Source organism: Coturnix japonica, chromosome 1 (assembly GCF_054131305.1).
Source record: "Coturnix japonica strain WE chromosome 1, WE-NBRP24, whole genome shotgun sequence".
Lineage (NCBI taxonomy): Eukaryota > Metazoa > Chordata > Aves > Galliformes > Phasianidae > Coturnix > Coturnix japonica.
In genome coordinates this window covers 35,488,286-35,514,199 of record NC_140663.1, presented here as the reverse complement: position 1 = coordinate 35,514,199, position 25,914 = coordinate 35,488,286, and the positions used below count along the sequence as shown (strand labels likewise).

The following is a 25,914-nucleotide window of genomic DNA, read 5'->3' as shown; positions in this document are numbered from 1 at the left end:
CTTAAAACTTGAGCATAGGAAGTTCCATAAAATATGAAGAACTTCTTTATGGTAAGGTTGATGGAGCACTGGAATGGGTTGTCTGGAGAGGTTATAGAGTTTCCTTCTATGGAGATTTTCAAGACCTATCAGGATTCCTACCTATGTGACCAGTTGTAGTTGGACTTGACAGTCTCTTGAGGTCCCTTCCAACTCCTGGAATTCTGTGATTTTGATCTCCTTTGAGTCCATTGTCCATAGTTAGTCATCTGCTGCCTGCAAGAGGAGCCTGAATCATTGTCTGTAACTAACCTTCATGTAGGTCTAGGTTGCTGTTAAATTGCTCTTTGACTCACTCATCTGCAGATTCAGCAAGCCCATCTCCTCCATCTTCCCCCATAGGCCGCGTGTCTTGTTTTGTAAGCCACTTTAGTTTCTTCTCCTGGTCTCTTGGTTCTTACTTCAGAAATTCTTCTCATTCCATACTTAAGCCATCTTTTAGTTTGAGTAAGGGGAGTATAAAACCTTATTTATTATTTTTGTTGTTCCTCCCTACCATCAGTTGGCTGAAGCATATCTGAGAGAATCTTCATTGTTTGCTCTCCTTGCTCAAGCAGCCAGCAAACAGAAGCGTATCCGAGGAAGAGATTTGTGGTGGTGGTTATTGTTTTGATTTCCTTAAAAATAAAATACATTGAAAGAAAAGTGATTCTTTATCAGAAGTTAAGGTTTCTGTGTTTCTCAAATTCATTTTTCTCTCCAGAACCTAAGAGGTCCTTTATCTGTTCTTTTGTGGTTTAGCAAGCAGCTCAGCACCACACAGCAGCAACTGAAACGTGCTATCAATATTATTCTCATCCTAAATCACAGAATCGTACAATATCCAAACAGAGCGTCATAACAGCTACAAGGAAGAAGAGTCACTCTAACAACTGAAATCAGAACGTCCTCCAGTGATGCAATCAAAATGGAACCCAAAAGGATATTTCCAGTACAGTAATTCTAAGGAAATATTTTTTTAGGTCATACTTCGTTCTTCAAACTGAAGCATTTTAATTGATACCAGAACTGAGAGTATTTCTAGTAACAAAAGTAGACAATGTTTATTTGGATAGATATGTATTCACATATTTCTAGTATTTTAAAGAGCTCTGCTGTTGCTTACAGCAACCAATGAAGAGACTCAATCTTAGTAAAGGGAGGAATGCAAATATAAATATGTCTGTTCTCCGGTTACAAATAGCTTATGTTCAAATTTGAATGTGAAACAGCATTAACTGTTTATTCTGACTGGTAGAAAAATGTTATTTTCTCAGGTCCATCCCAACATCTTAATCATTCCAATGGTGTTTGTCTCCCAAAATATTATTTGCCTTCTTTGTGCTGATGAGATGAGGGGGAAAAAAAAAAAGAATGTGGAATTTTGAAATGAGCATTTGTTCTTTCTTGAAAGTTCTAAGACATTTTAGAGATACTATGCACTGCATATTGTTTCTTTATGGGGCAGTTTTGAGGTCCGAATCCCACTTCTGTTTGTGAAGCTTCGCTTACCCTGGTGTTTTCAAGGATCATTTTATTTCCTTGGTTTCCTCTCAGAAAGCCAAAGTTGAAGTAATGTGTCCAAATAAATTATTCCTGCTACTTTTTGGCTTTCTGTAGTGGACAGCATGAATCCTGAAATATGTATTTCCTGTTGCTGAAGTCCTTCACTCCTAAGTTGAGAAAAACCTCCATCTTCTGGTTATGACTCCTCAATTGTGCTAATAATAAACTATTACTTGGGCAGCACAAAAATGAAATCTGCTCGTGCTCTGTTAATAAGACTGATGTGGAATGACTTGTTGATGTACAAAGTGCTTGATCTCTGCATAGTTGTGAAGCCGAAGAGCAACTTGGGGAAAGTTCACAAAGCCATTTTGTCATCCTAGTACTTGTCAGTGTTACGTTTTTATTTATCACTAAAGCACGTGCTAGGGAACAAGAGCATAAACGTGAGATGCCTACAAGTCATTTTCTTTTACAGATTGAGGGGGTTTCTCCAAAGGTGTAATCGCATTGGTTGACTATCTTCCCCTAATGAATGTTTGAATTATTTGTTGGTGCATAAGTATGATTTGGCATTCTGTAAGGGATAAGCATTGAGAGCAGCGTTCAATTATGATAGTAGAGTGGTCATAAAATCCATAGGATTAGGTCTCCTTTTTGAATAATGCTAAATAAGTCGTTACCCCTCCCCTGCCATCACCTCCTTTTCTTTCTTTATGGCTTGGTGCATAAGAAGAGTTGTTTGATTTTTAACTCCTTTGCTTTTCAACTAAAGGTCATGTGAGAATCCGCAGGAATCGGCCATTTTCCAAGAATGTGACTCCTGGAAGATGGCCTATGCCAGCACGCTGCTCCTGTAGGCATGGTGTGCAGCTTGTCGGGCTAAATTAGCGCTCAGCTTATTCATTCTGCGGTTGCATCGCAGGAGCTGGATTTTGCATACCCATTCATCTTTATTCTTCAGACTTCATTAATGGTTTCGGTGCACCAGTAAAGTTCTAGGTCAGTGGCCCTTTCCCCGTTAGTGTTAATGGAGGCCTTTTTAAGTCTCCTGGAATGCTAAGAATGAAGTTTTACTTCCTTTTTTGGGAACTCCTAATTTTTGCCAGTTGTATGATTACTTCAGGCTTCTATGTTGCTTTAAGCAATAAAACAGAATCGCTAATTTATTTACTATGAATAATTAGAATTTACAACACAAAGATGTGACATTTAAGCCTTACCCTTTCAGTAAACTAATTATCATGTATGTGAAGATTCCCTGGAAGATGGGAACTGAATACTGAGATTTAATGAGGTTGTTTCCAGTTTCCTTTTTTTTTTTAATGTTAAGGGCTTTTTTTTTCTTTACTCTGGTGTCCTACTGATGGGCTGAGGGGAATAATCAGATTGGAGTGAACAAATAAGAAATGATTTTAAGACAAGTGTGTCTTAAATGCTAGAAAAAATGACTCAGGAATTGCAGTTAAAGTCAGAATGTACAATTGAAGTCCTTAATGCCAAGTTATCCTATTGCACTTCAGTTTAAACTCTCTGCTTCAGCTTTAAATAGTGGGGGTTCAGCAAAGTTAGGTTCAGTTGTAGGAGCTTTAAGAAGTACAAACGTATTTTATTTATCTTAGAAGCAGCGTTGCAATAAGTATTTTTCACTTACCAAAAAAAAAAACCACCAACCCCTCTTGTTATCTTGTTAAAACAGACTTTGCATGTTGATGGTTGTGTTTTTCAAGGAAAAAGATCAGAAGGAATGAGAACTCTCTCTTTTTTGTGTGTGTGACTGTATCCAAGTTACTATCCGTAACCCAGGTTTTGTTCGGCAGCAAACTCATTTAAATCCTCCCAGGAATGCACAGGATCCTTGCCAAAGGGTTTCACAGAGCAATTGAAAGCTGTGTTTCAAAATAGGCATTCTTTACAAATACTTCAATTAAAATTTTGTCTTTCAGAATAGACTGTAGTAGTGCACGCACTTTGTAGCAAATAGAGGTAAATGTTTAGTCTGCATTGATGAATAGCTCAAAGCTCAGCATGTTGGCTTTGCCTGTAGTGCGGCTCAGTGGAGGGTGGCATGTGAAGAAAACCACAAATTAAATCACTGTAGGAATGTAATAAATAAATTAAAAGGAACTATTGAGTAGATTTAAAAAACAAAAAATGCCAAAAAAACATCAACAAAAAAACCTAAACCAACCAACCTTGTCATTACAACTCTAATCTCTCTCTTTTTCTTTTAAAAAATCATAAGTAATGCATCGAAGCCAGTGTAGTCAAATAAATCCCCCACATTCTCCAATGTCTATCTCAGTGTATGGATGGTTTGGTTGGTGACTTCCTGATTTCCCTCTGGATGAGCATCGTTCCTAGAGCTGTGAGTACTGTGCATTGGGTTGGACTTAAGGCACTTCCAATAGCGTCTGCATTCATCTGCATGAGGGACCCACGAGAGACTGCTTCAGACCTGAGGCTGTGGTAAGCCATCATCTGTGGTGGCGATTGTATTCTTGGTGCCTGACGTTGCTCACCTTTCCTGCACAAGGTAGTGTGTGTGCTGGTAACCATGCAAAATAAGGAGTATATGTCAAACAAACAGTCGGTTTGGGTACTTGAAGGGAATCTTCTCAGTTCACCAGTCTGGTAACATGGCTGCAGCCTAGTGCTATGTTTTATTTGGAGGATCTGACCTCATTTAGATGTTCTTTTCCTCAAACAATTATTTGGTCATAATCTAAGTCGTGTTGTTTTGTCCTTCTGCCTGGGTGAGTGTTATCATGATATATTATCAGATGTTTGCCATTAGCAGTATAAGAAATATTTGTTTTCTGCCTGGAGAAAACAGGATAATGTATTCATGTTAAAAAAGGATTTTCTGGGGAGTTCATCTCTGGTAAGAATAAACATTTGGAACTGAGCATGTCCAAATAAATTTCCCCCAACTGACCAAAGCAGTGTGTGCTATAAATACTGTTTTGTAAGAAGCCTTGGGATAGTGGAAAAACATTCAGAAAATTTGAATATAAGGTTAGGGTTATAATTAAAAAGAGCCAATCAAGGAGCATAAATCTACATCAACAGACAGCAGCTGGATAAATGATAGTCCAGGTAAAATACTGGGAGATTTATTTTAATTCTCTTTTGTGTTTAATTCATCTTTTTCCTAAAACTTTATCTGAATTGGAGAGCTTAATCTCAGAAGTCTGTTGTAGCCTGTAAGTCTGTAAGTTAATAGCTTAAGTTAATAGGTTGTAAGAAAGATTGTAATTTTGACTAAAAGAATCGGGTAAAAGTGGATGTGGATCTCAGCTTCTTCAGTAGATAGGACAGGCTATTACTTGTTGGAGACAATTTGATCAAGAAGGGAAAAACTGTAATTTAGGATCTGGTTTTCTGTGCTTTTTAAAAAATAAAATATATATATACGTATATTTACCCTGCAATGACAGAAGATGGAACAGACATCATGCTCATTCGGGGATATGGGTCCAACCATCTCACCATACTTTTTTTTGCTGCGATATGCAGCAAGTGTGTAAGGGCAAAGCAGGTACAGGACAATTTTCTTCAAGACCAGGTTGGACGGGGCCCTGGGCAACCTGATCTAGTAAAGGCGTATGTTTGGTGGCCCTGCCAGGCAGGGGGGTTGGAACTACATGATCCTTGAGGTCCCTTCCAACCCGGGTCATTCTGTGATTCTGTGAGTTCATCCAGTGTGGGCTGTTGTAGCTGGTTCGTTCTTTAAGATACCCAGTGATGAAGATTACATTACTACTCTGCCTTGTGAGTGTGTGTGTTTAACTTTATGTGCAATGTATTTGTTTTTGCAGCAAAAATTTTGTGTGGTTCTCTGCGAGGCACAGAATTGAAGTTTGATGTGACGCTGCATAGATGTGCTTAAATTTTCTTTCTCTCTACACATTGTAAGAACAGCCTTCAAAGACAAACCATTATTTGAAAAGCAGGTGTCAAAGAGAGCCAAAGCCTTTTATTATTGCAAAACCCAATAAATGTACTGTTTTTTTTATAAAGAAAGATGGCCAGTTATTCTTACTTTCAGACTCACCACTGAAAAAGATTCTAAAACAGGTTTATAACTTCAGGCATAAATTACTACAGCTTAAATTTAGAATATTTTATTTTTAGCTTATTAGTTCCTTGTCAAAAGTATAATAAAATATAATGGAACTGTATATGGAACTCCAATTGTTTTAATAAAGGGGAGTTCCACTTAGCACAGTGGAAAATGTTGCTTAAAGTAGTAATAAGGGAATACTGGAACCATAGAACTTAGAGTAATGGCTGTGTTAGCATCTCTGTGGTCTTGATTTAATTAGATATTTCTTTCCTACAGTTGCCTGCATACATTAACAGGGGAAATTACTAATGTGAGGAACAGCATGTATACAAGATATATGAATGTTAATAACAGTTTTTAGTATCTGTGCTGAGAGGATACTTCAGTACAAATTTCACAAGGGCTGAGGCCAAGTTCAGCGGTTCCTGACCTTGTTCCATCCCTTTTGTTGAGCTTGGACACCCATTATCACCGTAGGGGAAGCAGCAGGTCTGAACTTAAAGTTTTTGGTTTCTGATGGGTTCTTTTTTAGGAGGATCAGCTTCTGTCCATTCGAACCAGCACAAACAGAACGGGCAATGTAGATTCCAGAGTGAGCAGAGGATGAGGCTGGGCTGTTTGACTACCCTCTGTTTTCAAGTTCGTTCTGTTTGTGGTGGAAAAGCTGGGTTGAGGAATCCATCTTATCCTGTCTTTTATATTCTGGTTATTTGTACCTGCATTGCAGCTTACTTTTTTTTCAGTTGTAATGACTCAACTGCATCGGAGCACAGGCCGTAAGATGGATGTTAATCCACTGCCTGTGACTCTTGATGGGCGTTTCTACCTCTGGAATCCTAGGTACTGTGACTTAATGTGAAAACTCACAGCAGCTGGGTGAGTTCTGACATAGACCTCCTGCTGAGCTTTCCAGGGGTAGCAGCTCTGCAGGTTACAAGGAGCAAAGTGTTGGGCAGGTCTCGCAGACTGTAGGTTGAAGAAGTCACCATGATCCATGCCCACGGGAGAGGAGTTTCAGGTATTTTTTAATACTTTGATATAGATAGACTTTACCATTAGCAGGGACACCACTCAAATCACAAGGTAGTTGATTTGAGTATGTGAGTGTGGGCTTTAGATGAATAATTCAGCAGTTCTTTGGTTTGAATTGCTGAGATCTCAGTTCTGTGAGAGTTAAGAGCTTCCGTGTCAGGGCTGCTGTGGATACCTGCTCCCACCTGCCTCACCCCTACTGACTCCAGCTGTGTTTGATCCTGTAGTTAGCTCAACCAAGATGATTGATGTTTTATAGGGTTAGCTTTCTGTTAGTGAGTTACCCTGACGTGGCTTGCCTTGACATAGTAGTGGTGCAGAGGACTAGAGAAGCTCATAGAGAGAACTGGGAAAGGGGAAGACTTAGAGTGTGAGCGAGTGGATGGCGCTGCTCTGGTGCCTCAGCCCTTATCTCTCATGCTGCTGGGCATCATAGTGGAGGGAAAGCAGTCTTGCTTTCTTGGCTGGAGAAAGCAATTATGGAGTGGCATGTGAAAGAGAAAAAAAAATACAAAGTAAAAATAAAATCGAAGTAATGCAGTTATTTCAGTGTCCATATAAAGTTTGGCTCAACTTTTGGGTGAAGGTTCAGTTTTAGAGCAGTTTCCTGTCTTTAAATTGTCTGGTGCCCTCATACAGTTGATCACAGATAGGTAGACAAACATCTTATTTCTGCTTTGTTTGTATAGTGTTTGAGAGATCAGGGGATTCCTTACATTTCAAAATCTACAGATTTCAAAATCATGTACTGGGGTGGGTGGGGGGGTGAAGGGTTTGAGGTTGTTCCTAAAAATTAATGTTGTAAATGCAAAGCCTCCCACTAATTTTAGTATCTTGTAGTGCAGGTGCTGGAAGGTCAATTGCTAGCCTATCGCTTGTGGTGAGCCTGGAGGCTTTTTTCTAACCTAATGCAACGTTAATGTCCATTTAAGGAAGAATGTCTGCAGGAGCCAGTGGTATTTACTAACTGCGCCTGTGAAAACATTCCTCCTCACCCTCAGATGCTCACTCAGCCTTCTGTTCTCCAAGTGACATTATTACAGGCCTTAGCCTGTGGTCTGAGAAATTAAAAGCACGTTTTAATAACGTGAACAGCAGACTCTGCAGTCTGGAGTCCACTGGTGCTTCCTCTCTTGCTCGCCACTAGTTTCCAGCGCAAGGGGCTGGGGAATTTGGGGTTTTTGTTTGTTTTTTTTTTTCTGCCTACAGTGTGAGCATCCCTTCTGCAGCATTATTTTAGTTGTAGAAGTTTTCTGTCCTTGGGATTCTCAGAAACAGACTTTTCACTGCTGTAAGTCATGATCTGTCCGTGTGGCAGGTTGCTGCGGCCCCCAGCAGCTCCTCTCCCCACTTCCCACAGGACCTGCCTCAGGGGTAGGGAGGCTGCTCACCTTCCCTCTGCTGGGCATGGCCAGGCTTGGATTACCTTGTATTCACCACAGGCACAGACTGGCTTACAGAAAGCAATGCATATGAGCAGTTACCATGGAGAGGACGATGCATGTTAATTCCTGTGTCAGTCTTAACCTTTCCCTCCTGCTCTCCATGCTCAACGGGACATGGAGTGGGGCTGTAGGGCCCTTTCATTCTGCACATGGGTGACCCAGACCCTTACCAGTGCACTGCTACACTGCGCCATGCACACACAGGGGCATGTTCAGGGATCCCTGTCTGCATATAGCCAATTTTTTCAACTAACTGTTGTGTTTCTGAGCAGTTCAGAGCAGAGGACTTCAGCCTTTATTCCTGATACATGGTTGAGATATGCATGCATAGTTCGTGTTTTGAATCAAAGTAACAAATGCTGTGTGTGAGACCTTAATGACTTGCTTGAGCCCTCCAGCCTGAGAGGGTAGACCTTTTGACATGGAAGGAACCTCTCAGCTCCTGAAGACCTGGCCAAGATCTACAGTGCTGCATATGACTAATAGCATAGCTGCAAAAAAACCCAACCAACCAACCAAACATAAAAACCCCAACTTGACAAATTTGAGAGAAAAAAAGGAAAGAATATATATTTTTGTACAAACTTGCAGTTGCAAGAACAAACTTTATCTGTCAAGTGTTTTCCCTGCTTTACTTGCTTCTGCCTCATTCTGGTCTGCTTTGCTACAAAACACCATAACGAGTCAGGGTAATGTAGGGCTCCAGGGAGTGCAGTTGTTTTGAACCAGCTTTATGATGTGACTCATCCCCCCCACTATCCTACCGCACATTTCCTCACACCTAGATTGATCTGGTTTTGTGTCTGTGCATGTTCTTCGCTATTCTGAGGTCACCATATGCAAATGCTGCTGCTGTACTGAAGCGCTTGAACTTGCTTGTACTGTTTTGTGGGCTTCAAGTGTGCGTATGAAATGCTCTCAAGTGGTGAAGTCTTGCCTATCCACACACTCCAATCCTGAATCCCTAATATTCCTTATCTTCTAGAGGAAGCACACTGTTTTAGCCCTAGTAATCAAAATGTCATGATTGGAGGTGAATGCTGCAATGGAAATAAAGCAGACCGCTCTAACAGTGATGGAAAGATCAAGAAAAAGCCTCAGAACAAGTGAAGCCAGAGGCGTCTTTTGCTGCCCTAGTTGCTCACATGGCCTATGGAAGGGAAGAGCTGAGCACACACACACACACACACACACTGGGCTGGCTCCAGGCTGTGTGCAGTGCTGCTGCTGGGTGGGAGGTTTCATGCTGTCTGCTGGGTTATTGTGGCAGCTGATCTTCATCTTGCATTCATAACAGACTTGATTTTCAAAATGCCTTGTGTAAGTTTCAGATCTTCAAGATATTAAGCCAATATTAATATTCTGCTATTTATGCTATCTGGAAACGACTTCCCTTATCTGGTGACTTAATTAAAATATGGCTACAGAGGAACTGTGGTTTCTGAGCTCTGTTTCCACAAAGAAGCTGGGGCACAAATGCTGGTGGTAGAAGACCTTCATACTGTTAGGATGTGGAGTTGTACCATGAGAACCTAGGCAGGACTGGAACAGGCTGCCCAGGGAGGTTGTGGATGCCCCGTCCTTGGAGGTGTTCAAGACCAGGTTGGACGGGGCCCTGGGCAACCTGATCTAGTAAAGGCGTGTGTTTAGTGGCCCTGCTAGGCAGGGGGGTTGGAACTACATGATCCTTGAGGTCCCTTCCAACCCGGGTCATTCTGTGATTCTGTGATTTCTGCCAGGAGCCTTGGGCGATGATAAGAGCATTTATACCAGAAGTTTGTTTGCGTAGCCCCTGAGGAGGAGGCCTTCCTTCCAAATAGCAGAGCTGAAGGGTGATCTCAGAAGTCCAGGTTGGGAACCAACTTCACAGTATTGTTGCTAGGATTCGCTGTAAGGTCTTTCGTCAAGAAATAATTCCAGCACCGACTGCAGCAGCAACTTTAACTGTTTTGAACTTACCTGGGCATTGCCATCCAGCCAGATACCAGCATCGGGGATATGCTTTGTCTGCCCATATGGCTTCTATCAGTATGTTCTGTCTATTCCTGACATCACTTATGGGGGCTTCAAAAGTGATTATTTATTGTGTGGAGCACCAGATTTAACAGTTGTTACCAGATATGTGCCTGTCCTGCTTAATATGATTTTTTTCAATGTATTCTTCCCATTCTGCCATGCAGCTGAGAGTAACATCCTCATCTACCTGGTAAAACAGTTTGTGTTAAGGCGAAAGGAAACAACTGGGAGAAAAGAAAAACTGGTTGATTTTTTTATAAGTTTTTCTAAGGATTCAGAAGATCCCACTGCCAAATTAGAAATGCAGCACGAGTCTCAAAGAAGCATTGTGCTGCAGTTTTCTTTTTCCCTTGGAATTGGTTCTGGTGCTAAGTCTATTGTCACGACTTGTCCATGCGCACTTGGTTGTAAGCAGCCTCTCTGGCTTTGTTCGATTTGACCAATCCCACAGCTGCTGTCTGTAAACACTGAATGAGGTTCAGCTGGGTGGAAAAAGCAAAATGACAATTAACCTGGTAAGCAGGGGAGCAGAAACCTGCAAAGGCATTGTGCTATGTTTTTAAAAAGCCATTCTAAATGCAACTTGACAGTATGAATTGCTACAAACCGTGTGGTTAAGAGGATAGTTAGAAACACGGTACACATTAACCTGTTTGATCTCCTTTTAGAACATTCCTCAAATACCGATCTCATCTTTATTTCTTTTTAGAAATACCGTATTTAATTGAGGGAAGAAAACAAGAATTAGATGCCTCCCACAGCACCTTTCTCATGAAAAGGAAATGTTCGTTTTGAAAATAGTGTGTTAGTCTTCTCTCAGGTTTGTTTCTCTCACTGTTTTGGCTTTAAACAGAAGAATGCTTCATCTGTTTGTTCTTCATCAACGTGGAGATATGTCTTTTTTTTTTTTTAGGGCTTTGTTTCTATTTGTTTAGTTTTGGCATTGCAGAGGAAGGCAAAACAGCGGTGTTTTTTGACTCCATTAAAGTCTTCTTTGGGTTGCTTTTGTTTAGCCATTGTTGCAGTGGGAGAACAACTCTAGATCCAGACAGTTTACATTATCCATAGTACCAGTATCTCTACAATTTATATCTAATAGTAGAAGAGATTCTTTAGGAAGAATAGGGGCAGGCAGGCACTGAGTCTGTAGACTCTTGTTTTCTTTGTATCCAGAAGAAGTTCTCCTTAACTTTTGCAACCCCTGAGTGTTGTTTCCTAAAATACAGGCCATGATGTGAATTGTGAAATGCTCCTTCCACAATTGGTACATATACCCTCAGAGTATCTCTCTTTTTCCTCACTATGACAGCCAAGGCTCGCTTTGCCAGGTTTCTTTGGCTCATTCACTGCTCTGCCATCTTCCTATTGGATAGGATGGGTCATTTTGAAATGCTGAGAGGATAAGGGCATGGGTTTGGCAATTGACTCAACTTTGAAACAAAATGCCATTTTTTCTTCTGTTTTGTGTGGTTTTGGGGAACATTGCTGTGACTTGTATATGTTTATGTTCAGTGCTGTTAATGATAACTCTGTAATAGATGCAACCAGCAGCAGAGAAAAAGATGTATTTTTTTTCTAATCAGCAAAATGTGATTGGAGACAAGATTTGAAAAGGAAGGAAGATTTTGGTTTCAGTCTTCTGGTATATAAAGCTGTGCTGTATTTGAAGTTTGGGTTCTGTAGTTCTGAAGTGAGACGGGATGGATTGTGTCTGCTGGCAAGAGGAGGACAAGGATGCTTTCTTTTCTTCTAGCTCCTTTATTTTTTTGTTCCTTTTTTCTTTTAAGAGTAGAGCATCAGTGCTTTGGATGAGCCATTATTATATTTATAATGATTTCCCCATGGAATGAGTGTCAGCAGTTTGACTTCTTTGCATATTGATCTTCTGCTTCTGTTCTGAGATGGGGATCAACCTGAGGACACTTAAGATACTAAGTCCAAGCATAGAACTAAATAGATTGGTGTTTAATTCTAATGGCTTGTCTGTCCTCATTTTTGTTACCTTTTTCTCTTTTCTAGGTTTCAAGTAATTCTAGGTGGCTTTTTCCCCCTGTTTTCTCTTGTATCCCCTGGTATTTTCCTCATTGACTTTAATATCAATATCACGTACTAAGTAGCTAAATTGAGCATTTCCACCAATCATTCATGACAAGCCTTGTGATAAAGGATTTTTTGGCGATTAGTTTAAGTTAAACATTTGACTTTTGAACTCATTCTTGTGGTATGTTTGAAGATAGTGGTGGCCAAACAGTGTTATTTTGCTGAATAACAAACTGCAAACATAGCTGCTTTTTGTTATTATAATAGAGGAATAATTGACATTCTGGTTTTGATGTAGTTGATGTTTTACTTAACTTTAAAAGAATTCAAAATACTTTGTTATTGTGCTCTGATACAGACAAATAAGGTTGGGTCCGTTCTCCTCCCTCATTTCTAAGTGAGTTTTTAAAACTATCAGGTCGATACAAAGAACACAAATTGTATTTGGTCTGGAGGTCTGGAGTAGAATTGAGTATATAGTGTGTACTTCAGAGTTCTTGTTTTCAGTGAGAAAGGGACAGACAGAATGTAGTCGTGACATTGAATTGTGAATACCAGGAGATCTCTGGAGCAAGATGTGCAACTCTGTCCTCTAAGCATTGCCTGTCCCTTTGCTGCTCTTTGTTGGCTGAGTGGATGGGATGAGTGCATCCCAGGGCTGCAGTCAGCTGTGTTCTGGCCCACCTGCTGTTCGCTGACCCAGTGCTGTGTTGGGGTCTCTTTTGATCTCAGATACCAAAGATTCCTGTCTTTATCCCTTCTCGGGGTTAAAAATCTGTTCTTGTTATCACACTAATTGTTGATATTGGACTGCTCCATTTGGGTATGTGGTCTTTCAGAACCATGCAGAGATCATTCAGGTAAGGTGTCTGAGTCCAGTATCTTTTTTTTTGGACTCCTTTGAAAATGTTGATAATTAAGGTCAAATATTCTTTTCAAATGTACACATCTTTTTCTGGGTAATCCGTACTCATAGCACTGTCTGTAGATTTTGTTGTTGTTAATTACTGTGAATAATTTTAGCTCATTGAGATGTGGAAAAAAACCAGGCAAACTGGGCCTGGTAAAAGGCTTGTGTAGTGAAAAAGATGTAATTTTTCCAATTAGACTATTGTTCCAATGTAAGATTATATTACCCTAAGCCCATTTCACATAAATACTTCAGATTCTGAAGTGTTACGTAGTCTCAAATCACTGAGATTTGGGATTGTTGCTTGTTCTGTGGGTTACATCCTGGGGGATGATGACAGTAAGGTTTGACGTGTGCAGAGACGGGATGGTGGCATTTAGCAAATACTACAGCTCTGTGTGATAAAGACAGAAAGCATTTGGTTCTCCATGCTGTGGGAAGAGAAGTGATTGTAAAGAAGTGATGTGTGAAATAGCCTTGTTTGCAGAGAACTCTCAGGCTTTTCTGAATGGTCAGCTGAGGGATAAATGCTGTTGATTCCCAAAACGCACTTCATTATAGTCAATTGTCTTGTCACATTTTAGTGTGGAGTGAGAAGGAATTCTTTATCTTTTCTTGCTTTTTCACCGGGTAATGTTTTTAAGAAGTGTTTAAATTTAATAGAAACCTTGGCACTTTTCCAACATCTTGATAAGAAATTATGATCGTGTACTTCAAACTTGTACAAAACACAGAAGGTGTCTATACCTTATTTAAAATTGTTCAAAGCTGTTTTAGTGCAGTGGGAAGAAACCTAGATTTATTTCTTCTCCTAAATTGTTAGCATGCTTAAGGAGCTGAAGAAATGCCAGGGTAACTGATGGTGCTTATCTTGTGGATGTTCTGTTTATTGCCCGAATGCAAAGTTGAATGCAAACTGAGTTTTACTGACTGTATATCTCTGCTTGCACATCTTGCTGGACTGTTTAAATACGTTACTGACTCAAGTGCTCACCATTTCTGAAAACCTGATCTATTTCAGCCATCCCGGGAGCTGGGTGAAGTAAACAGCTCGAACACACTCGCATCTGGCTCAGGGAGATTAACCTGGGCTCATTAGAACTGCTGAAACCAACCTGAGAGATTTCTAGTGAAATAAACAGGGAAGCTCGCAGAGAGGTGCTCTGCCAGCGGAACTGTGAGGCACAGCAGGGGGGATGGGGACAGGGACATTTTGCATCAGTGCAGTTGTGATGAGAGTTGCTCTCACCCGTTCAGTAGCTGATCTCTGCATTTAGAAATGCTGCTTGTTGCTTTTGGAGAAAACCAGTTCGTGTTTGTTGCTAGCGATGTTCAAGTGTTCATAGGAAGCAACCCAGCGAACCACTTGAGATGTTTTTGTACTGCATTGCTTCGGCTGCAGCCCCGCGGTGTGCTGGAATGTAGGGCTGTCTTTGGGGCTGTTTCCTTCATCCTCCTGATCCTTTTGAAAGCATCTTATTTTGCTTGTATTTTCCATACTAGAGGTTTACAGAGAAATGTTTATACTGCAGCTTCAAACATATACCGAAATGCTAGAAAACCTAAAGAATTTCTGTGGATTCCCTATATTAAGATCAGATGTGGGAATGTCACATTGAATGTCTGCTGCACAAAACTCAGATGATTTTAATGGAAAATAAGAATCTGCGATGGTATGTGCCTAGCAGGAAAATAAAAACCGGGGGAAGGGAGCTGAAGGGGGAACTGTCTAATGGGTTAGGCTTGTACCTCAGTCCATTCTCCTGCTGCTCTGGGCAAGGGACATCCGTGCTGTCATGCAGAGTACTTGGGCCCCAGCTCGTTGGGGGCCTGCTCTGATGTCAGCTGAGGTTCTCTTCTTCATCCTGTTGATTTTCTCCTTGGTTTATTAGAGGCTGATCTTTTCCAGTTCCGCTCAGATTGTCTCTTTCATTTGAATTTATCTGAGATCTTAATTCTGCACAGGAACAACTTGGAGGATAGAAGAGCAGTCCAAAAGTTTGTTCTGCTTTTCAAATAGAATATTATTCTTCACCTAGTCTGAATTAGTGTGAGACCACCTTCTGTGAACCTCGTAGTTCTTTGTGAACAAGGCTGGCTTTTCAACAGCAGAAGATGGCTCAATTTCTTGATGTGGCAGAGGTTTAGGTTTATTTTTGATACAGAGACTTCAGAATGGGTTACCAGAACTGTGGGGATAAAATAGGATACAGACTGAAGTTTCTGTTACCAAAACTTCTCATTTTTTACAGTTTATAGGAGGTGGAGGATGTTGCTTTAAAAATCAGCTCCTAGGATGTATTATTACTGTTCTTTAAACTCTCTGTTAGTAATGGAACTGAGGCAGCAGAGTGAAATATTTGTGATTTATAATCATTTAATGTGACGAGATCACTTTTTGAAAACATTTTTGAGTGTGTGATTCAGCTGTAATAACCTTTAAAGTGCGCCTTTGCCTAGCGATAAAAATAGGCAGGTGTACAGTAATTGCATTAAGTTGTTGATTAAAAGTACACTGGTGAAACTGCATTAGGATTCTGCCTTGGGTTGCAGGGAACTTAAATGGCCATTATTTGGGTTCACTTATGTTTGCTTTTAGAAGTGTGTGCCTTTTTAGTTTGCTTTCTAGCACTTCTGTCACTGCCATTCTTGTTTTGCAGCAGCCAAATTTACTTTGTTGTGCACTAGTGTGATTTTCAGTTACTAAATAACACCTTTTTCTTTACCAAAAAAATGCTGCATTTCGGCATTCTTTGTGTAGGCTTTTGTCTACTCGTCTATCTCCTAGATAAGGTAATGTGAAAGATTGTCAGTATCTAAGCCTCAGCCTAGTGATTTATCTTTCGTGGGTGTCAGAAATTGGAATTCAAATAATTTTACATTCACCTCTGTTGCCCTCTGCTTCTCAAGCTGTGGTACATTCATCTGGGAGCTTTCTCAGAAGCCTTAGAATCGTTTATTTGCTGGGGTGGTGTTTGAACACTGAACACTAGCCAACAGTTTGTGATGTTGCGACAAATGGAGCTTCATGTCTGCCTCGAGATGGTCTTCCAAATAGTTTCTGTAAATTTGTATAAGTTAAACTAATACAGACCAATCTAGACACAGCTGACCTAGTGCAAAACTGGCTGAGCTGTTTCATCCCTGGCCTCAGCATGACTTTGAGTTAGCACAAGGGCAGTGCTTCTGCCTTCTGTTCTCATAGTATTTTTTAAGTCTCATTTATCAGCAGTCAGTGCTTTAGAAATGTAGTCCTTTTGAACTCAGCATTTCAGTAAACATGGTATGAAAATACAATTACACATTTGTGTAAATTATTAACTTATATGAATACCCAGCTGACTTTAAAATGACCATTTTCTGACAATAAATTTTCAATGATGAACTCAAAAGTCAAGGAGAACAAAGGTAATATGTATGGTTCAGTGTGATACTCATTTTGCACCATGTAAAAGAAAAGAAAATAAATAAATAAAAAAAAAGGAAAACACAAGCTATTGAGTTGAGAATAATATTAGTTCTTTCTTTATTTTTGCCTTTCTATACTTCTTTCAGATCAGTTATGTAGAGGTAAAATTACTGCCTAGGATGAATGGGGCTGTAAAATCGTAGAATCATTCATGCAGAAGGTACAGTCCGAGCTCCTGCTCAAAGCAAGAGTAACATTGAACTCAGACAACGTTGCGTAGGGTTCTGTCAAGTTGAATCTCGATTATTTCTTTTTCGTAATTAAGAAAAAGCAGTTGTCAAACTTCATTCTTGTACTGGAGATATCAAGATCCATTAAAAATTCAATTAAACTTCTCTAAAAATTAAAATTAATCTTTGAGACTGTTACTTCACTGATGCTTGAGTTCTATGAAATATGAAAAGCATAGGAAGCAACATAAAAGGATGATTTTATAACTGAACATTTTTGGTTCTAGAGCCTTGATGAATATGAAGATGATGAAGCAGGGCAGAAGGAGAGAAAGAAGGAGGATGCTATCACCCAGCAGAACACGATACAAAATGAGAGTTCAAGTGCAGATTCCACTGGATCGTACTTAATACAGGTGAGATCCTAACACTTCAGTTTGGTATTTTACTCAGTTTTTAAACTCATGTTTGAAAGCTGTTTGTCTGACTTTAAAAAAAGTAATTATTTATTGTGCTCTGCTTTCACTTTCTCATTAAGTATTCCAAAAGCTGTCACTTTCTGATACCCCTAGTGGTGTTATTACATAACATTTTGGCTCTATTCCCATGTCTCATTCCCATTTATTCATCCATATAGCCTATTCTTCTTGATCAGCAAGCTAAATTTCTGTTTACCAGGCTGTCTGCATTAATCGTATCCTACAGAGTTTCAAGTTTGTTGCCTCCACATTCAAACAGGCATTAGTTCTTCTTTGCTGACGGAGCATAGCAGGGATGTCTTGTCATTGATGATACAAAAGAATGTCCCAGTCTTTGTGTCTGGCAACGACCCAGGCTGGCACACGTACAGAACAGATGGAATATTAGAAAGTTGAAGCTGCTAAGACTTAATCAGTTTATTACTGATGCTGTCAACTTGCTTTTCACTAGAAAGCTTTTATAAATTGCCTGAATTTAACAGAATTTGTCAGCAGTATTATTTCAGCTTTGACTTAGTTTCCCTTTGATGCTGCTCTAATGGTTGAGCCTTGTTCTCTTCTTAAATGTTGAGTTTATATTGAAGATCTAAGAACTCAGTCAATTCTAGTTGACTTTGGCTAATAATTATTATAATTCTACCTATTAGGTGAAATAAATGCATTTCTTTAGCTGAAGACATGTTCGCTACTTGTCCATTCCACTGAAAGTTGAAAATAATTACTGTAACATTTATACGGGGAGCAAGAAAGCTGATACTGGCTTTGTGTCTGAGGGAGAAATGTATTGCTGAAGAATATTCTCTTGTGTCTAGTTTTTCACCTGATCTTTCATCTTTATTTTAGTGTTGTCAGACATCTCTTTTCTCTTTATTTTGAGGAAAAATACAGTTTTTGATTACAGATTTGAGTACTTAACTGGCTGAATTTGAAGCCCTTGATACAGAACACAGAGATAAGAGATTTGTTTAAGGGTAGAGTATTTTTTTCCCGAAGCAGAATTTATTTTGGATGAAATAAACTTAGGTATTTTTATTTATTTATTTAAAATGTTAGAAATATGGAAAGTGATGGGTCTGGCAGCTTTATAAACATTGAAAAAAATATTACAATCAGAACTGTCAGTTAACTTTAGCAAATGCAAATGTGGAAAGCCTCACTTGGCCAGGTGAATCAACACTAAATCCACTCCCAAATACAGAACAAGTGTGTTCTGACTTCCTTGCTTTGTTTCTCTCCTATTTTTAAGGCTACAACTCTTAGCCTTTGGGTCACTGTGCTGTGGAGTGTTCACTGATATGTATGGGGGGGGGATGCAGGCTGATGTAGTGCTAAGGACAAGCAGCAATTGCAGCTGGAAACTGGCAGTCTGGCAATTAACTCAGGCCTATCTCATGTTTAGCAGAGATGGCAGAAGAAAAAGTAGTGCCGTAGTATTTGATAGCAATGGCTTTCTTGATAGCTGGGCAGAAATGTTCTTAAATTCAGGGTGAACATCTCAGTTGAAGGTATTAATATAATAAGAATAAGGATAACTTGCATCAATCAATATACAAGGGTTGGCTGAAAAAATGATTAGTCCACGGAAGATATTAAGATACTTATTAAAGTCACTTAGAAGACTCACTGGATTCTACAGGGTGTAAAAATACAACTGATATGTTAATACTCAAATCCAGTATATGTATATAAGGCCTTATCTTTTTACATCAAATAATCAGGTTATGCTGATACCACTGACAACTGCTTTCTGGAATTCCATTATTTGGGGAATATTTTTGGAGACTAGATGCACAGATATGTGCCCTTTTTGGTGCAAAACTTCTTAAGAAAAATTAAAATTGTTTCTTAGTCATGATAGAAGTGATACCTGAGTGCAATACCATGTTGTAATGTTTGTAAGGTGAAATAATACAAAAGATGGTAATAATACAAGAAGGATGGTGATAGATATCCAAAAGATTACATATAGGAAAAACTTACCAATATAGATACCTTTAGTCTGGCTAGAAAATGCTGAGGCTGGCTATCCAATCTCCACAGAGGAACAATCTCTAAGAGATTCTGCTTTAATGTTGGTCAGCCCTTAAATGAAGTCTAGGAGAGGTGGAGCTTTACTCCACCTCATCTGGGAGCACAGCTGAATTACCCTCACCTGTGCTCCCACAGCTGACCGACACTAGCCTCAGCTGATTAATCAGAGGTTCAGGCTGTGATTACCAGTTTCCCATACAAATGTCTGTATTATAGAATGGTTTAGGTTGGAAGGGACCTTAAAGATCATTTAGTTCCAACCCCCCACCAGATCAGGCTGTCCAAGGCCCCATCCAGCCTGGCCCTGTTACACCTCCAGGGATGGGGCATCCATAACCTTTCTGGGCAGCCTTGTGCCAGGGCCTGACCACTGAGTAAAAAATGACTAGCCTAAATCTCATCTCTTTTAAGCCATTCCACCTTTTCGTATCACTATCAGACCGTGTAAAAAGTTGTTTCCCCTTCTGCTTGTATGCTCCCTTCATGTACTGGAAAGCTGCAGTGAGATGCCTCCAGAGCATTCTCTTCTCCAAGCTAAACAAGCCCGACTCCCACAGCTCAAGTATTACTTGTAGTGTTTGTGGAATACTGGAGAGCAGATTGGGCAAGGTTGAGAAGATTAATCCAAAGTCAACAGAAAGACTTGCTGTGGTAGAGAGGCTTGGATATATGTACACATATATGTGCACACATGTATGTAAATGCACACAGGCATATATATGTGTGTGTGTGTTCATTTATTACAAAGAAAGAAGAGCGAGGGTTGACAATGGTTGTATTGGCGTAGGGTTGAGATACAATAAATCTTTCTCAGGGAGAAAAATGAGATTAAAAAGTGTCCCTAAGGCAAATAAAGCTCACCTTAAAATTAAATATTATTTTTTTTCACACTGTGGGCAATTTATCACCATATGAAACGGAGTGTAGATTCTCTGATTCCTTAAAACCTTCCAGTCTGTTGTGGCTGTGGGATTTTTGTTTTTGTTTTGGTTTGGGGTGGGTTGTTGGTTGGGTTTTTTTCTTGTTTTTGTGGGATTTTTTAGTCAGTGTGGTTGTTTGTTTTTGTGGAAATGATGCCATTATCATGCAAAACTGTCATTCTCAACATAGGAAGTAGTTTGAAATCCTCTATTTCATATTAGCTTCCTTTCAGCTCATGTTTTATTTTGGGCGTTCTAGTGTATGTGAATGCTAGCTGTTGTGCTGAGCAATTCTGTGAACACACCACAAAAAATATCATCTGCTCTGAACAGTTTGACATTTAAGTATGGGATGTGGGGATAGTTCAGAAAATATGCATTGGAAAAAGTGCCAAGAAACAATAACGTGTTTAAGATCTCCAGAATTATGTTTTTATTTTGGCATTGGGATGGGGTGTATTGTATTCTAGATACATGTTTTTCTCCCTAGTGATGACAAAAGGAGTCTGACTAGATCAGCTGTAGACATCTAAAATTACATGGGCTGAATCATTTTCTCTCTCTGACAGACTTGGACCGGGCATATCAGAAGGTTTTGATTCTAAAAGAACTATAAGTAGGTATGAAATCAGAGATAGGGTGAGATACCAGATTGTGCCTGTAAGCATGAAAAGGGTATACTTCATGTCCCTCTGTGGGGGATAGCCTTTGGGAAATAAATACTGTGAAAGACAATGATTTGCAAAAATCAGAATGTTTTTAACATATCTTGCTCTAAAATGGGAATGCTGATCTTCTGGCATGCAGTAGCACAAGTTGTCTAATTAATTTCTTAATTCCTAGTTAAGGAACAGCAGCTGTCATTTGCTTCTGATGAGACCCAGCACGTGGTGATTTTCTGAAGCAGCTGTGCACGCCAGTGTTACAGCACTGTAAATGTTTAATAGAGGCACCTCACAAGCTATGCTGAAAGGAGTAAATAGAATTAAGTTAGGGAATAAAAGTCTCTGGTGACTTAGCTTTGTGAGAAGTGATGAGGAATGCAGGGAACAGAACTATTACATGCATCTCCATTAGGAAACAGAGCTGGAAATCTGCTTGGCACAAGTGTCCCCTGAGTTTCCTTCTTGAATCTTATGCCAAGAATATGCTGCCAAATACGTTTCTTAACTCATATTGCAGTTAATACCTGTCTATTTTGCACTTGCTGGCTTTTGCGCAACCGTGTAATGTCATGCAGCATCATCCTGTAATTACTGTTATCTGAAGTATACAGTGATGGTGTTTCTATCTATTCAGATACAAGCAGCTTTTCAGTGATGTTTTCCATCAGAGTTTCATGTCATTCTTACAGAGGAAGACATGCATTTAAAAGCCATCATTCGCCTTTTTAAAGTCTATTCTTGTGATATTGCTTTCTGTCTATTGAGACTACTCAGCTGTGCAAGGGGGAATGCCCAAATGTATTAAGACATACTTCTTTATGCTCTATTTCTTCAGATGTTAGGCCAAGTATTATTTTACATGATAATTTAATCATAGTGTTGCTTAAAAAAAATAAAAAGAGCAAATAGGACGTGTTTAAAATACAGGACTATGTAAATTGAGAGGAGCTGGATTTGAGTAAATTGCATTGCATATCGTTCTGCAAAATCAGACTGATATTTGACAGTTGGATTACCAGATAATGTTGGAGTTTCTATTTGCAAATTAACAGCATGATCCCTCATGGAGGTGGTGCAAAGCCAGTCATTAGTTTCTGCAGAGCACTTAGGCACCTTCTACTATTAGGCACTTATAGTGGATGCTATAGAAAGATCCATTAGGAAATTTCATTGTATTTTCAAAATGCTTCCATAAAATGGATTAAAAAATCATTGAAGTCCAATGTTTAAGTTTCAAAGGGTCTGTGGTTTTAAGGTAAGTGACATCAGGTGCAGGGAGTTCGCTGCACTGCACGGTTCCTGAGATGAACCAGGTGCTTCCCATGTTTAACGAAGATGCTTGGCATGATTTGGGAAAGCTGTTTTATTCCTGTGATCTTTATAAGGGAAATATGAACTCAGGAATTCCACCTTTCTGTGATCATGCATTATCAGTTAATCATGCCAGTTGTAGTACAGGCACATATCCAGAGCTGTTGGAATATGCCAACTTCAAAAAATAAGTCAGAGAATGGCCAATTCTTGAATATTTAGCACATGCAGAGCACTGAGCAGTACTCACAGAAAGCTGCTGTTTGTGTTCCATGGAAGAATACATGGAAAAATATGACAAGGCACGGTATCATAAGAGGCAGTGTCATGGAGCGTGTAGCTGTAAGGATTTGAATGAAAGCTGCCTGAGTTACCAGCATTCTGGCATTTCTGAACTGGTTGACATTGCAGTCTTAATATTTTTCTTCTATTGCTTTTTATCTGTGATATGGGAGATAGTAGGAAAAAACCCCTCAAAAAGGCATTCTAACCATAAATTATTCTACAGTTTCTCTGAGTTTAGGAGTAATAATGTTGTGCAGTGGTCTTGGCTGGTATAATTGAAGTCCCTGAACAATATTGAAGTCCTTAAGCAAAAATGAAGTTACATTTTAATTAAATTGTCTGATTGTTGGGTGTTTTTTTAAACGGAAGCGCCATTTAAAAACAGTGGAATCCTTAGCAGGATGGACACAGTGACTGTACCAGCTACAGGCTTCTCTGCTAAAATCTTCCTCCTGTCCTTTCCTGCAAGCACATTTTGTGTGTGGGGCTGATCCACGGCAGTTCAGTAAATGCTGTCTTCCCAGAGGATCTGCATGCTCACAGCAGATCTGGTTCAGCTGCATTGCTTGTGTGCTCTCTGACGCTGCTTCTTGCAATGAGCATTTTAGACATCTGTGCTCAGTAATGTTTAATTTCATGAAGGAGTTGTTTAAACTTAAAATCCTGTTTCAGGAATGTGTTTCATGCCTGGTAAATAGAGTCTGTGTTTTATAATTGAATACATGTTTCGATGTGCCCATGCACCTGCACAAGAGTGCATTGTAAGACCTGCATGAAAACAGCATGAGGAATCAATCAAGCCTAAGGTCAGGCAAGCAGAGTGGGGCTCCTTGTTCCTGCTTCAGGTTGTCCCTGCGAGCAGCTCCAGCACATGTCCCACATCAGCACAGCTTGTGGGACAGGCACTGCTTAATCACAATATCACAACATTATTTGGGTTGGAAGAAACCTTAAAGCCCAACCAGTTCCAACCCCCTGTCTTGGATAGGGAAACCTCCCATTGAATCAGGCTGCCTGGAGCCTCATCCACCCTGGCCTAGAATGCTTCCAGAGATGGGGCATCCACAGGTTCCTTGGGCAGTGTGTTCCAGTGCCTCATCACCTGCTGGGTAAAGAATTTCCTTGTAACATCTAATATAAATCTTCTCTCCTTTAGTTTAAAACCGTTCCTCCTTGTCCTGTCACTATCAGACCATGTAAAAATTCAGTCCATCTCCTGTCCTTCTGGCCGCAGTGAGGCCTCCAGGAGTCTTCTCAAGGCTGAACAAGCACAGCTCTCTCAGCCTTTCTTCATAGGACGGGTGCTCCAGCCCTCTTTAGTCCTTTGGCAGATGGAATGGGAAGCAAAGTGTGTGCAATATGGTTACTTTATTGTAGCTTATGTTACACTTGTTGCCATTCCCTCCACTAACTTTTTTTTGCTTTGTTTACTTTTTTTCCTCTTACCTGTTGCTGCCGTGTACTCAACTTCTACGAGCAGGGCTTTTTTCATTGTTGCTCTGTTTGTTTCTTACACTTCTGACTTCATGAAGTTGTGTTCCAAAATTGCATAAGCTCATGTTGTGCCAGTTCAGAGCCTTTACACTGACGGAAGCAATTCCTGCCTAATGTTTGGAGCTGTCAGCAGGGGCCTCCTGTCAAGGAATTCATTTTTCTGCCACGTGCTTTCTTTTTTGGATTGGCATCACTTTTAACTCAGATAATTGAATGTTTATTTGGAAAATGTTATTCCCAAAAGAGTTGGTATGGAAATTCTGTTCGGCTGTTGAAAATGGTCGTGCCTAAATGGGTATTTCCTCCTAATCTTCTTTTAGGACTTCTTGAATAAAAATGGCCATCACACAGTATGCTCTCCAGCTGAGGCCTCTGTGGGAAGAAGAGTCCTCTGCTAAATATAGACTTACTGAGAAGTGCAGGACTTCCTACCATATCTGCTTGTGGAAATAAATGGCCCAGCATGACTGATGGCAAAAGTGCCTGTAAGATAAAGACTCATATAATCTTTTGAGCTGGAAGGTTCCCTCGTCACCTTTGTTCTCTGTTTTGTGTGCCCAACTGCTTCTCCTGAGCTCTTTGGAGTTGAACTCTGCATGGGTATAGACATGGAGAAAAAAAGATTAAAGAAAAAAAACTCTGTTCATGCATTTTAGTATGTAAAATTTCCTTATTTAGAAGCTGTTTTCTTCTTGATGGCTCTTGACATGCCCAGTAGTTAACTGATTACCTGCAGGTGTCTCTTTTAATTTTTTCCCTTAATGCCCTTGGTACTTTGCCGGTGGTAAGAACTGAGGGTACTCACCTCCCATTACACATCTGATTGGATGCACTAGACATTCTTGCAGCATTTCTCAGTGGCCTCCTGGCTCTGTGCAAGTAAAGAGATGACTCAGAACTCTTTCAGCTTCATGACAACAATCCCTATTACTCGCACCTAGGTGTTCCAGCATGTTAGTTCTTGTTTGAAGTCTCTTTTAGTTATGTAGTAATTAAAAGTAATAGTTACGGGTGTAAAATCAATTAAATAAATAAAATACAATCATTTTAGTGTAAATTCCTATCCAGAAGTAAGGAAATTTAACTTTTCCCTGACTTAAATTGTTTTTTTCCAAGCAGTTTCTTTCTCCCCACTCCTTGCTCAGGTACACTGCACCTGAAGTAGTCTCTTCTCTTTGGATCTTGTTCCATATTACTCCATGTATGTATATATATCTATGTATAATACATACACATATGTATACTACAGATATATACACATGCATGTGTATGGAAAAGATTATATATATGCATAAAGGAAATGTATGCAAGTAAAGACACTTGAAAGCTGATGCTCTACTAGATTCATTTACATATCGAACTTAGCTTTATATTTTCTTTCAAAGGTTCATTCCTAAAGAAAGCATTATCCCTGTATAGATCTATAATGCCAGTATCTTTCCACTTTTATAAATAACAGCCTAAATAATAGAATCATAGAACTGCTTAGACTGGAAGGAGGAACCTTAAAACACAATCAACTGTTTTGGGCAGGGCTGCCCCCCACCAGCTCAGGCTTCCCATGGCCCCATCCAGCCTAGCTGTGAGCTCCTCCAGCTTCTTTGGGCAGCTGTGCCATTGCCTCACCACCCTCTGAAAGCAGAATTTCATCCTCACATCAAATCAGTCAGACAATATTTAAGAAATATGTGGGTAAAATTTTATTAACTTTATTTTTTTCTATTCAGCATAGATAAAAAAAATAATGTATTCCTCTTCTTCTCTGTGACATTTTTGTTAGGTCTCTATCAGCTGCCTCACAGGGGAGAGACTGTTCATTATTGCTGACCTGGGATTAAGTTCCTGGGTGCTTCATGATCAAAACTGAATTTTCATTTCCAGAATACAGAAACCTCCTTGTCCTGCTCATAGATTCATTAAACTTGTGGCATGTTTTTAAAAGATAATTTGAGTGTAAATAAAAGAAAGCTCTTCTGAACTGTATTGGGTCCCATTTTGCAGTACAAATCAAAGGAAGATTAAAATGCGATGTCAGGCTACATAAGAATAGCAGG

General features: G+C 39.7%; 1 protein-coding gene across 2 annotated transcripts in view; it reads left to right on the top strand.

Moving 5' to 3' along the window:
• PAWR (pro-apoptotic WT1 regulator) overlaps nucleotides 1-25,914 on the top strand; it is a 69,763-nt gene that overhangs the window by 22,144 nt on the left and 21,705 nt on the right. For both annotated transcript variants that reach the window (XM_085537564.1, XM_085537569.1), the window contains exon 3: nucleotides 16,963-17,091. In XM_085537564.1, coding sequence (XP_085393690.1) covers nucleotides 16,963-17,091 — 129 coding nt within the window. The remainder of the gene's footprint in view (nucleotides 1-16,962; nucleotides 17,092-25,914) is intronic.